The sequence below is a fragment of the Metopolophium dirhodum genome, chromosome 9, assembly GCF_019925205.1.
Source record: "Metopolophium dirhodum isolate CAU chromosome 9, ASM1992520v1, whole genome shotgun sequence".
Taxonomy (NCBI): domain Eukaryota; kingdom Metazoa; phylum Arthropoda; class Insecta; order Hemiptera; family Aphididae; genus Metopolophium; species Metopolophium dirhodum.
Window position 1 is genome coordinate 11,421,329 of NC_083568.1, and position 14,829 is coordinate 11,436,157.

Consider the following 14,829-nt stretch of genomic DNA (forward strand, 5'->3'; position numbering starts at 1 on the left):
ATCCTAAAAAAATGAGAAATATCGCTAATCAAGTATACACGTACCTATACGTGAACAATAAATGCAGTTTAGGACAGCAAATATATGGCCAGTGATCATTATAATTTTCGACGGTTGTGAAATTCTTTAAAATATAATTAGGTGTACAAAACAAATTAAGTTTACGTTCACCAATTAATGCTCTTCTTCCGTTAAGAAAACAATATTATTGAGAAGGATAGGTACTCTATTCGAATTATTGGGCGTAATATAAATGCATGATAATTGATAAGTAATTGATCACAAATACATTTGTTTCGGAGATTATCTGCGTGCAATAATATGAATAAAAAGACAATTCGGTAGGTAACTGGAATGTTCGGATGCGGCGCTTTGAATGACTTAACATCGGGGGGGATACAATATTTATGTCACCACGAAGTGGGTATAATAATAATATAACAAATGCGAGGAGTGCCCATATAAAATGTAACCTTTACCAGGGTGGCCCATGGGGATTTTCCGTTTTCCTGTGCCAATACTGTATCAGAAAACTACGTGGTGGTAGCAGTGGATGAGCGCACCAAGAAGGCAAGCGAAATACGATTCTCGTCGTCGGGCGGTTGTGCAAAAGCGCGCACGCGTGGTATAATGCTGGAAAAACACGATTTTATGATACGTATATAATGTATATCAATAATGTAAATATTATATGTTGAGAAACGGAAAAAAATGAGTACGAAGAAAAAAACACTGTTTATAATGTTTATATTATATGTACGCATAATAATGTATATAATAATATATAGGAATTCCATGTCCCGTGCCGTCACTCTCTCTCTCTCTCTCTCTCTCCCTCCCACACTCTGTACGTAGTCGCTCCTTCATAACGACTGGCCGCGAGATGAGATGAGGGTGAGAGCGGGTAAACCAAGAAAAAAAATCCCGAAAGCCCTACTACAATATTATATATACACGCATCGTGTGGCATCTCACAGCGCAAGCGTGCAGGATCCGCGGACGGTGAGATATAGCGAGAGACACAGCGAGAAAGACAGAAGGGAAAACACATGGAGTAGGTGGGAGCAGTGGCGACGGGAGAACGACCTATAACGATAAGAAAACCCCGGGAAAATTTCACATTTGCATTAGCCGACGGTCGTATATTTTTTCCTCTATATATATATATTTTTTTTTTTACTCCTACTCTCTCACCGTCCTTCTCCGGGACACTCCGTCCCGTCCGCCCTCACATACACCACGTGTACTCTCGCACACCCTTTATATATACACACTGCGTACATCCTCCCTCGAGTTCACACAGACATACACAATCGTATATGTATTATACACATCAACATGTACACACACGTGCGCAAGCGCGCGCACGCTCCGAATAACGCGCTGACGACAACGTCTCCACCGCCGCCGCCACCACTACCACCAACATCGACCCCGCACAACCCTCGTGGTCTCGCCGGGCCAGCCATATTTTGCAGTTCTTTTTCTCTCTCTCTCTCTCTCTCTCTCTCTCTCACACACACACACACACACACTTTTCTCTTCCTTTCTCTTTTTCTTTTTTTCTCTTTCCCTCCCCACACCCACCGTATGTCGTGTAGACTTGTATAATGTATATAATATGCACAGTATACATGCATACTGCATAGGTATATCGTACATTCGAATACGTATACAGTATATAGTATAATACGCACACGCACCCGCACGAGCTTTTTTTCCCCTCGTGTGTTCGCGTTATCGATCAAACCTCCACCGTCGCCGCCACCGCCGCCGAGGACCCCACACGCGTGGTCCGCCTTTTTTTCCCCCAAACAATGGCAAACCGCGCCGTTGGATGTATATATAATATATTATATGTATATAATATGTGTGTGTGTGTGTTATATATACACCACGCGGGGCCGACCGGGAGATTTTTTTTTATCGACGAAAACGGTTTACGTGCCCTGCACCGGTAACCGCCACCGCGGACGGGTTTTTCCGTATCGATAAGCGCTGGTTGCTGCGCTCCTCCCACCCTTTGCTAGCCTTCGACGGGGAATCATACCTATTACAACATTCAAATAGTATATAGGTATCATAATATATTTATACTATACCATAAAAATATAAAACGTGACTGTCGATTACATAATATTTTGTAAGTTAGGATAGAATAATAATATGATTTATAAAAGAAATAATTTCCCCCCCAACCATTTAATGTTATATATTAATATTATGGTTTGTTGTATTACTTGCATGTATTTACACTTTACAACATGGCCTCAAAAAAACTTTTTCAAAAGAAATATCATAGTTCCTCAACTCTTTCTTTACTTATTACTTATAACGATACAGCGTGTATAATATGCCTAATGAATTCTTAATACAACTTTTCCTTTGATTCCCTGTTTTGTAGGTTATGGTAAACACAATAGATAATATAATAATATCATATTACTCTTCATCAGTCGTATACATATGCGTTATTGGCTTAAATAATATTACATATATTAGATATACCTTACTATAATCTAGTGTTGATGCTTTATAATATGATTCAACAATCACTTTTTTATTATTGTAGATCATAACAAATAAATTCCCAGTACGGTTATTGATAAGTTCTTTCAACAGTGTATATAATAACAATAAGTAAAAGAGGTGTATTGGATCAAATAAGGAGAGCTTAGTGGGACTTAGATCTCCCAAAAATGTACCAAGTCCCCTCCAATCAAGTCACCTATCGTTAACAATAATATTACATTTTTTTCTACAATTTTAAGATTGAACTCAATAATTATAATTATTACAAATTTTGTTTTTGTGGTAGGTACAGTTTTTCTGATAGGTGATAAACAGTCAACAAACGATAAGAATTATTTTTTTTTCCGTAAAAGAATGATGCAAGAGAATAATATGACCTAGCTGACTATGTAATATTTCACATAAAAAATGGTCTATTAGACAGTATAATATAATAATAATATAATATTATAGGTAACTATACAAATAAAAATTATATTTTTCATCACTATACTATAATAACTTATTAAAGAAATTAGGTAATCTATAGGACTTTTTGAATATGATTATAAGTGTAAATGTTAATATTATATAATATTATAATTTATAATTATGATGCAAGTTTGTTAGGTAGAAATAAGAGATAAATGGGTTCAATTTTTTTAAAAGCCTTAACTTTCTTTTACATCTTTATAAATAAATACAAAAACCCAAATCGACGAAGTAGCGACCGCCTACCGATTATACAAATGTATACTATACACAAGTATAATATATTGATATCTAATCACAACTTTGGTAGAAACGTTCAATTTAATTTGTACCTATCTACAAATTGAATGTACCTACATCTTTTGCATGATAACTCTGGATAAAGATCTTTCTTACAAAAAAAATTTTAATTCGTTTTCACTAAAATATTAAAAACCTATACATATATACTTGAAAAAAATATCTTATGGAAAATCTTTATACAATTTAGACTTAGTACAAAGAGAATACACCATATTTAAGACATTATTTGGTCTTAATATTTTCTGTGTAATATATACAACTATCTTAATTGTTTTACAGTAAAAAATATTCAAAATTAACATGATTTAAAAATATTTCTAAGATTACTATACTTACAAAGCAGGGGATCCTGTCTTGAGTGATTCGTATATTCTGTACGAGTTCTGTTCCTTGAAAGTGAATGAAACTAATATAATTTTGGAATACGAATATCAATTTTTAAATAGTATTTATAATAAATAGGTATAATAAACATAGAACTCTCAAAAAGTTTGTTTGTGATGAATTGATGAATACACAAAATGATCCGTTTAACTGTTTAAGTGTCGTTTCAAATGTTGCTTAAGTTATTATTACAAAAAGTTTTAACTTTTTTTTAAATATTATTTTTGCATAATTTGATGTAAACCAAAATGTTTGGAAAAAAAATAGTTTCTAAATTGTTATTGTTATCATTTTTAAAGTTTTTACTTTTCGAATGACAATATTTTATTCTATAAAATCTCCATAGATACCTTTTAATTTAATATTTCTAAACAGAATATTATTTGGAGTGTTTCAATACATAAAAATCGAAGTAGTTGATTACTTTAAGTATTTAGTATTTATGACAAAAGTAGTGTGGCGCAGGGGTACCGCGCAATATTTTGGTCCATTACTCCACTCATATAAACTTTAAATACTTACTTATAACTTATATAAGTTATAATTACATACTTACACAGGCAAATTGCTAATTTAATCCACAGACCACAATATAGCTTGGGTCTATGTATAGACGCTATTGACGCATACATTTTATTTATTTAATAAGGGTAGATATTTTAAATATGTATAATATATTCATAAAACAAAATGTGTTTAATAATTGCATGTCAAGTATAATTTAGTATAGAAAACATTTTCAAATAATAATTCTATAGTGATTTTTTTTTTTATTTTACTTGTTATGTGATTATACTTGGACAATGGAAAAGTACGATTGATTTTATAAGTAAATAAAACTAATTGACTCAAATATCACAAATAGGTATTTTATTAGACATATTATTTTAATATATATTATTATTAAACTATACCGAAATGTGCATCAACCGTCAAGATGATCAAGTAATAGGTCAGGTATATAACCATACCGAACTGTATACCACATTGTACATTATGTATCCAAAAATAACGAAACAAGCATAATACAATTGGTATACTTCGGTCCATTAATAACTGTGAAGATTTATTTATCTCAATGGAAATAAATTGATTGATCAATATAATGTATACCTATTTACACAAACTATATGAGTGTATGTTTAGGTAACTATGTTCCGTATGATAGTTATAGAATATACGTATTATACCTTATAGAGTTGTTACCTATTGGGTATGTTGATTACATTTTCATCGAGCAAAAGGTTTTATTAGATTCATTTTGGACAAAAAAAAAAGAATATTATAATATGTTTATATTGTATTTGTATAATAATATTCTATGTTTATTGTTATATGCGTGTGTTTCTTGGTGCGTGTACAGAATTGTCCTTTCCGGTTTGATATTTATTATTTACTTTATAATAATATAATAAATCAAGTGGTATTCGTATAAAATTATAACATATATATGTATAATATTGTATTCTTTGAAACATCCTGTTCAGAGTTTGAAAGGTGCAGTAGCAGATATTATTATAGCAAGTATAAAATCCGGTTTAATTGAAAGGATTCGTTAATTCTGGATGCGAAAAAAATTTTAAAAAAAAACTTCTATCATATTATTATAATATTGATCCCATGCACTGCAATGTACATGATATTGTATATGTGTACAAAAAAAAATTGAACTCTGGAAAAAAAACCCACACCGCGACGGTGCTGGCAGAGAATCTGCAAGCAGCTGAAATATAATTTTTTTTTTCGCCCAAACTAATCTATAAGTATACGGACGGGTGTGTGGGAAACAAAAAAAAAATTATTATAAACAATGCACAAATTTGAATTGGACGATGAGTTCTTTTAGCTCCCCACGCCATGCAGTTGTTCTCTCGCGGGTGAATGGGACAGTGCGTTCTCGCATCCTGACTGTAACGTACCATATATATATATATATATATATATACATAAGATCGAAAAAAATAAACCATATTTTTTATTCCTGTAGTTCTTTATGGCCGTATTTATGTATAATAATAATATGTAAAATAGCTGAGCACTTTATGTTGTCAACGGTCCTACAGATAAATAATACGCGAGACGTCGAGGTATATGTATAGTGACGAGGACTGAGGAGGATAGGGTAGGGAACAATAGGTTTACCGTATATACACTATATATACAGTGCGTATTATTATACATGTATGTATAGCGTGTAATGTGCAGTATTATATTATTATTTATTATAATATTATTATAAATGCGCAACAGGGACGGAGAAAAAAGATTGTATTTAAAAAACTCATTACAACCTTACAACACAATACTGGTTTAAGTATACCGTATCCGTATATCCATTAAACTAAAGCAGAAAAAAGTCTTGATTCATGAACGGTCTAAATATTGTTTTGGTACACGCGTATACGATGTACATATTTTGCGCACCAGATCAGATATCGTTTCAACATATAATATACGTACAACTTAATATGCATTCTCACGGTAATTGTTTTCAGTCTTAACTAAACACGTGCAACAATAAGATGGTATGTTAAAATAAGTTTTTTCTTTCAAAAATTAATTATTGTGGTCTGTGATAAAATTATTTTTTACCACGTGTTTGGCAGTGTTTTGTTATATTGTAGCATTGTACTAAAACAAATGTCGAAATTACGCAGTGTAGAAATATCGTATATTATAGATTATATTGGTACCTATATAATTACTAATTAGTGTAAATATAATGTGCTATATTATATCGCTATTTTAACGATTTAAAAATATAAATTGCTCATATGTATTTTATATGCCTATTGACTATTTTATAGAAATTAGAAGGTATTTGTAGTAACTACAAACGTGTAGTAAGAATATTAATGTGTTTATAATTATGATTATTGATTACTAAATAATATTATTTTAATTGAATTTATGCATGATCGCATGGATTCATCACTTATCAGTTATCAGTTATCAGCATAGGTGAAATTTGTGAGTAAAGGGTACTAAGCCTATAGAGAAATCCAAAGCCCCTCTCGAGAAGTAAGAGCCCAAATAATATGTTTAAGTTAATGAATTATGCAACATAAAACTAACATTTTTTTTGCATTATTTTTCCTTTGAAGTGGTCATACTTTACTGAAATTGTTTTGAAAGAATGTGTCAAAATTGATCATATCATATTATTATTTGAGCTAACGTAAGTTAGTAAATCCCTTGCCAATATAATTATAAATACCTACCTATTTTTTTATTCATTTTTGAAAATCTATTATGATTTATAGTATAACTCATCGTCAATCGATAAACAATAAATAAAATAAATTTAAAAAATAGTGCAAACATTTTGTCATCGGTGGGGATCGAACCACGGACGTTTATTACCTGTTGATTAAAAACGACTAGTTTCACGTAGAACGAATTAAGAAGCCATTTTTTTGAAAACTTACTGGACAAGAAATGTGAAAAAGAGATGCGGGCCGCTACTCAAACACTTTAGCGGCACTTACACCTACTGCAGTTGGCTTCAGAGGGTTTAACTTTTGGAGAGTTTATTTATTATCAACACATCTTTCGATCGACGACGCTATCGGACGTACAAGTCTTTTAGTTATTTTCTCTAGTATTTAAATACACGATTTGTTTGTTCTCGTGGCAACAAATTAAAAAAAAAAGACCATTAACTGCGATATGTGTCTATCCGGGATCATACAATAAACACTCTTGATTGTCCGCGGAATAGGGTGACATGGCAACCGCGCGCGCGGAAAAGTGAATATTCTGTGGTTAGGTAATCTGCAAAATATAAATTGCAGAAACAAAAATGCTTTAATTATATTATTAAAAAAAATTATATTACGTAATAGGTATAAAATAGTAATTAAGCAAGTACACGTTGTATTTATATTCAAATATTCATATAATTATCATTAGCAGTAGTTCATTCTTTTTATTCAATAAATCCTCAAACTTTTCAAACGAAATTCCATGCCATACTAACTACGGATACGGAGGTCCTCGTGGTCGCTTTGACCGTTAGTCGCACTGTTAAGAGGATGTCGTACCCGCATGTGTTGTCCCAGTCTTACTAATAAATAATATATCAAAATGTATATCTAGCAGTACCAATTTTGTGTTGTTAGCTTAAATATTATAGTGAATTGACCAATGATCAAACTTAAATGTAAGAACATTATCTGTGCTTTTAATGACATTTAAGTGCATTATGAACATTTTCAAATATTAATATTTTACATGCTCATTACTCCCTTAAAAATTAAAATATCGTAAAAAACCAACGAAAGAACACAGATAATGTTATTAGATTTAAAATTGATAGTACATAGATCAATTCGCTCTAAGAGATGAAGGGAGATTAAGGGAATAGATCCACGGAACCCACCCCACGTCCCCACACATGGAAAAATCATTTGATAGACGTTCGCCATTGCTACCAAAATTAAATTAGAACTGCTGGATGTGCATTTTGGTACATTATGCGTTAGTAAGACACAATTGACACTTGTGTATTACTCGATTACAGTGACCCACATGACACCTAATATACAGCAAAACGGTACCAACTTGCCCACCTTTTTTATTTACCTGCTATCAATAGTTTACATAGTGTTGAATATTCAATTGACCTAATGATAATCAATAGTATTTACTAAATTGTTATTAATCATATCATATCACATTGTTATAAATTCATCTACTCGTGATAGTTTTTAATACAACACGATGTTATTTTTAAGTACCTAATAGTGATGTATAGGTTAGATCCGTTAAGGTTAAACTGTTTATAAATACATAAATAAATATTACCTGTGTCGTAAAATAATAGACCATCTTAATGAGTATTTCTTATCTTATAATTAAATTTTTTATGACAATAATTTATATTTTAAGAAGTATTTTTGAATGTGCAGACTTTTTTGGTGTTATTCAAATTTAAGGATTAATTAAATTTAAAAGAATTAAATCCAGTAAGTGGGCCCTGGACAAATACCCATGATGTCCTTGCGTAAATAAGGCCCTTCGTGTGTAAGGTAGAAACAACAATGTGGGTACGACGTCGTAATCAAAAAAATACTATATGAATTTTAATGAATGTGATTAGTATAGCTTTCTATTACCGTAAAAATATCAAATATTTTATTAAACTAAAAAATTAATGGGAACAACTCGGTAGACACGTTATATAACAAGAAAAGATAAGATAATTCGCATAGACCTTATAGTACTATAATACGTATACCATTAATCATTATACATTTATACTAGTATAATGATAATAATATTATGAAATGCATAGCTTATCATTATTTTTAACTTATATTTCAACTATTTAATAATATTAATAATAATAATTCATGAATTAAACTAAAAATTAATACATACTATTGTTATATATAGGTAGATTTAAAAAGCCTAATAATTAAAATTTGCAATACGTTGAAATTATGTAGGGATAATTAAATTTTATACCTATCTGCCACCTGTTAACCTATACCACAGGCAGAGACTACCAGAGTGATCAAGATTAATAATTTAATAATTTATAACATAATGTAAAAAAACACAGATTTTAAATTGAAAACTGATGCCTAACTATTAAAAATATGTAAATAACCATGTAAGTGTATTATCATATACCTACCTACTATTATAGTAGGTACTATGATAGTATACCTAATCTATGTACGATATATTTATAGATTGGTACCAACCTTTTGTTATTAGTTATAAATTATTTCAAATTGTATACCTATAAGAAAAATACAGGAACATGCCAAGAGCTACTAATTAGGTACTGCCCATATAGGAACAGTTGTTCAATGTTTTAAGAATCAATTATGTGATGAACTTGGTTTATTTAAAATTACTCTTTTAAAAGGTTGATTAAAACGGTTAACGGACTATATTATAAATTATATCATATATAATATTATTTATTATTATTGTTATATGTGATTTACTAGCATAATACCTAATTATTTACACTTCTAAACATATTTTCTTTAGTTGAAAAAGGTATCATTTTATATTATTGGCTTGGCGCCTTAGTGTGAACTATCTTAACAATTATTATTAGGTAACTACAACAATATTTTACAGTTCAAATATGTAAAACGTACCTTTAGGACAGTTTAGGTATCATGGTTTACTTGTTAATTAATAATTCATGATATTATTTAATTTGACGTGTTGTCGTGTTGAGCTTTATACTGAGGTCGCACACCACGGAAGTCTAGTTTCTAATCGCAAGAATTAAAGTGTTTCGTGTTTCTTGTTTTAGCGGTTTTGTAATGTTCTGTGGTTAACAGTCTGTAGTGGCGACAACGAGCCAGAGGCCAGACACTAAACACAGTACGGTTCGAACACACCATCGTTAACTTACTCTGAGCTAGATGGCGTCGCAGTTTCACTTTATTATCATAAAATCACGATTGATAGACCGATGTTTACTGTCTACTCTATGGTTTACTATCAATATTGCATTTGCCGCCAAAATAACACAAAGTAAATACATAAATACGACAATATGCGTACGTATCATCAAAAATCACATACGGTAAAATAATAATAAGATAATATTAAATTTACAATATTACATTATTTTGGTCTCGTCGATAAACGATAGTAATAATTTATAATAGTATTAGTGCATTATTCTTTAATCTATGATTATAGGTAATTAACAAAATAAATGAACAGATGATACACATGTTAATACTTAATACGAGTTTCTATTCACGTCTGAGTGTCTGACACAGCTGTAGCTAACGTAGTTACTACATACTTTTGACTTCTTCGCGAACGCGGTTTGTGTCCGATGTCCGGTGACATGAACTCCGACGACGACGATCTAAAAGCTTTGGCTCTGTTCTTGGATGCTGAACTCGATGGTGTTCCGACGACTACGGAAAAAATCATAGAGACTAAAGAGGGTAAGTGTATAATCGACTATCGATTAGTTTAAGAATCTAATTATCGGCAACAGTATCGAGTATAATTTATAATAATATGTTGTTTTTGAATCACGCGTCCCGTTTTGTTTAATATTTGTAGATGTAATAAAAGACAACATCGACAACGGTAGTCAACTGGCTGAGAGTTATTCTAAAAAGGCAGCCGGAACATTTAGTGACTTTTTCAAATCGATGAAGTCAAAAATTGTCGATTTAGATGAAGAGGTAGTTAAATGTGAACCAAAGAAGAAGTCTGTACCCAAATTACCAAAATTTGGATTTGATCCCTCAGCAGACCCTGTGTTTGGTCTTTGTATGATCAATCCATTGTTGTCATCTCAGACAATTCAAGACAGGATGATTGGTAAAGTACCAGTACCCGTTAGCCGAGTTAAAACATATCTTAAGTCTGCAGACGATTCCGATTGGGTTGTAGCTGGCGTTTTAGTAAACAAATCTCTTCCAAAGACTTCACAAAAAGGTATGATTTTACTGCCTTGTTTATATTTTTAATTATTTAATTTTTTTCTTAAATACTCTTACATTGTAGGTTCTACTTTTAGCATATGGAAAATAAGTGACTTAAAACCAGGTATGAATACTATTACATTATTTTTATTTGGCCGCTCACATGCTGACTTATGGAAAACAGAAGTAGGATTTGTTGTTGGAGTACTGAATCCAAAAGGTGAGACTATATTGACTAATTACTATTATAATAATCAGGTAATCATACACAAATTATATGTTACTATAAAATTAGTAAACCACGACTTTCTGTTATATGTATTAGGTATACCATTTCTGTTGTTTTGTTACAATAATTAAGTGTATTATTTTGTGAGTTCTTAATAATCAATATAATAAAAATTAGGGTAGACAGTATATTGAATTCCTTATTTTGTCAAAAACATTATGTTTATAATATTATGTATTCAAATCGATAGTCAATGAACTAAAATCTGATTAACAAAGGATGCACAGTGTGTTGACCATAGATTAACAGTTCTCTAAACAACTACGTCGTGCTAATATTCCGCAGAGAGGGGTCTTCTGTAGTATTAAGATAATAATCGGATCAGTTTCTATTTCAACCGAAAATACCTGATTAGTAAGACTCAGAAGTTGTAGGAAGTTGAGTATTTTGCATATTTTGTAAATTTTAGAAAAAAGGGGCCTTTTTAAATTTTATATCTTTAATTTTAGTATACAATTTGGGGCTGAAGTGGCGCAGTTGACTATGACTCGCACAGTTATCGGTTTGATTCATAGCAAAAGTGCAACAAATTTTTGTGGTTCTACCCAATCACCATTTTCTCGTGCTGTCATCAGATTGCATCATTCAGTTTCCAACTAGGTCCCACTCCACTGGGAGTGAAGATCACACATTTCTCCTCTTGGAGAAGGGGGGTAGTATCATGCATATAGTAATATTTACATAGTTAAATAGATCACATGATCTGCATACTACCCACTTGAAATAAGCATTGACAAAGACCTTGAGGTCGTATCAATGAAGAAATACAATTTCACAAATATTGAAAATATAATTCTGTTAATACTCTTTAGGTACTGATAATATCTTTTCAGTTCATAATTAACATTGCAACCAGTTCTCCACACATCAGATCTTTCTTTTAAATTTTAAATTTATTTAGTAAATCAATTTTAATATAGTAATATACTAACAATACAATACTGTTAATTATAAATAATGATTATTAAATTAACAAAATATTTTGGAATTTTGAATAAAATTGTTTGCATATTTAAAAAAAATGTATACATATTTGCATGTATATTTTGTCTACTTTAAGTCCTACAACTTTCGTGTCCTACTGATTAACTACAATGTATTAACTATTATTATTTTATTCGCTTAAATAGAAATGGATGGTAAAGACAAGAAGGATGAAATAGCATTATCCATAAGTAGTGGTGATCAAGTAATGTTGTGGGGCAGATCCAAAGATTTCGGGACTTGTAAAGGAACTAAGAATAATGGAGACAAGTGTAATATGTTTGTAAACATTAATAACTGTGATGTTTGTACATATCATGTAAAAAATGAATATATCAAGCATTGTAGTCAAAGAGCAAATATTGGAAATTCTAGACCAACAGCCGCCCACAGCTTACGAGATAAAGTATGTTGTTGTACATAATATTTAAAATGTATTAGTTTTATTAATTGTTTATCTTTATTATTATTATGATAGGTGTTGGGAAAAAACGAGGTGTTTTATGGTGGTCAAAGTTTTGTGTCTACTAAATCTAATCATTCACAATTAATGAAAGAAGACAAAGTGAAGCTTCAACGATTGAATGCTGGCAAACAGCTTGTGTTAGACCCAATTAAATCTCTTACCACCGCACCTCGTGCTACTATTGCTAATCGTCGAGCTACTGCTATTAAAGACTCTGTTAATGATTTAAAAACCAATGAAATGAGTGGGTCAGGAAAAAAAAATATTGATCATAAAGAAGCTCAAAAAATGTGTACATTCAAAGATATATTAGGTAGCTCGTCAAATCAAAAAAATTTTGGATCTATGCGTCCAAAATGTGCCAAAGCTAGTGCATTGAATTGGATTAAATCAAATGGGACAATTCAAAAAGAAAATCCCAATTTATTTGAAAAAAGTAAAGGTGGTAAAAAAAGAAAATTGCCTGAAGACATTGTTTTAGATTTAGGGCAAAAAAAGAAAGTTGCTGTCGAAGAAAAAGTTTCACCAAGATTTTTAGAACTTATGAAAGCTACTTCTCAGAACCAAGATCTTATTGATACAGCTCAGCAAGAAGCTGAAGACAAATATTTTGATCAAATGGATAAAAAGGAAAAATTGGAATACAAAATGATGAATACATACAAGGTGCAATGTAAAGCTGTACGTTGTCTGGTATGCAAATATACTTGGTTTTCAGCATCTGAATGGTGTAAAACTGAAAAACATACGTTGCGTGTACTTGATGCTACTAAAAGGTTTTTCAAATGTAATGATTGCAACTCAAGAATTGCTTGTTTGACAATGTTCCCTTTGATTTCGTGCAAAAATTGTAATGGTTCCAAATGGGAACGAGCCCCAATGATGGGTCACAAAAAAGTAGATGAAATACATTTAAGTATTCGTGGAGATGAACAAACATTCTTAAGCTCTATGCAACCAAAACTTAGTATGGGCTTAATGGTGGCAGAAGAAGATTGATTAGTTATAAAATTGGTTCATATTGTCCTTGCAAATGTATTGCTGAGTTGAGAAGTTACTTCATAGTTATTATTGAGTAATAATTAATATCAAATATATATAATTTTATGAACCATATTCACTAATATATTTTTTAATATTTTACGTTTGTATAGAATATATATTGTATACTTGATCTAATTGATAACTTATTGTTAAGTAGGTACTAGAATTATAACATTAAAAAACTGTAATTCATTTTATATAAACTAAAGTAGTATTACTTAGATGTTATTGGCATACTGGTAATATTATTTTAACCTTTGGAACTTTAAATGTGTATTCATTTTAATGCTAAATAAATATTAATTTCTGATCTTCAATAAATGTAATCAGTTATTATGACGTTACTAATTTTTATCTCTGATTATTAGTTTAAGAGTATCTGAGTATAAAATAATCAAATTATTGTATTATTCCGATTATTATTATACAATATACATAAAACTATTATTAGTATGTAAAATTATAATTTGTGATACCAGACATAATAAAATGCAGATTTTGAAAATAACTGATTGTAAATTGTTATGATCACAGTAGATTATAATGTATAATCTAAAAAAATACCTTTTTTAGTAAGTTAAATATTTAATTTCGGATATTTGCAAGTATAATATAATATTAATTTTGTAAATTAAAAACCTTACTAGACGTTTTTCATATAAATTATATTTTTTAAATAAAACAAACTGATATATGATTTTTAATTCAATATGTCACTGTATTGTCTGTATCAACTCATGTTCGTTTTATATATTAATAAATTTAAATTGTATTATTCTTAAAATTATACATATATCTATAGCAGGTACAATTTTTTTGCATTTTCTAAAATTGAATTCTGTATTTTAACTAAGTAATGAGCTACTAACAATAGTACCTATAGAGTTCTGACAATTAATAATGAATTGATTTAAATTAGATTCTCGGCAATGAAT

The 14,829-nt window shown here is 30.4% G+C and overlaps 1 protein-coding gene across 3 annotated transcripts in view; it reads left to right on the top strand.

Annotated features, from left to right (window-relative positions):
* LOC132952690 (protein MCM10 homolog) overlaps nt 1–14,411 on the top strand; it is a 30,976-nt gene extending 16,565 nt beyond the window's left edge. The window contains exons 3-8 of one of the 3 annotated variants that reach the window (XM_061025074.1): nt 9,971–10,246; nt 10,366–10,622; nt 10,744–11,124; nt 11,194–11,331; nt 12,531–12,790; nt 12,863–14,411. In XM_061025074.1, the coding sequence (XP_060881057.1) occupies nt 10,508–10,622; nt 10,744–11,124; nt 11,194–11,331; nt 12,531–12,790; nt 12,863–13,849 (1,881 nt within the window). In that variant the 5' untranslated portion in view covers nt 9,971–10,246; nt 10,366–10,507 and the 3' untranslated portion in view covers nt 13,850–14,411. The other 2 variants (XM_061025075.1, XM_061025076.1) reach the window with 2 other exon arrangements.
* The last annotated feature ends 418 nt before the right edge of the window (nt 14,412–14,829 follow it).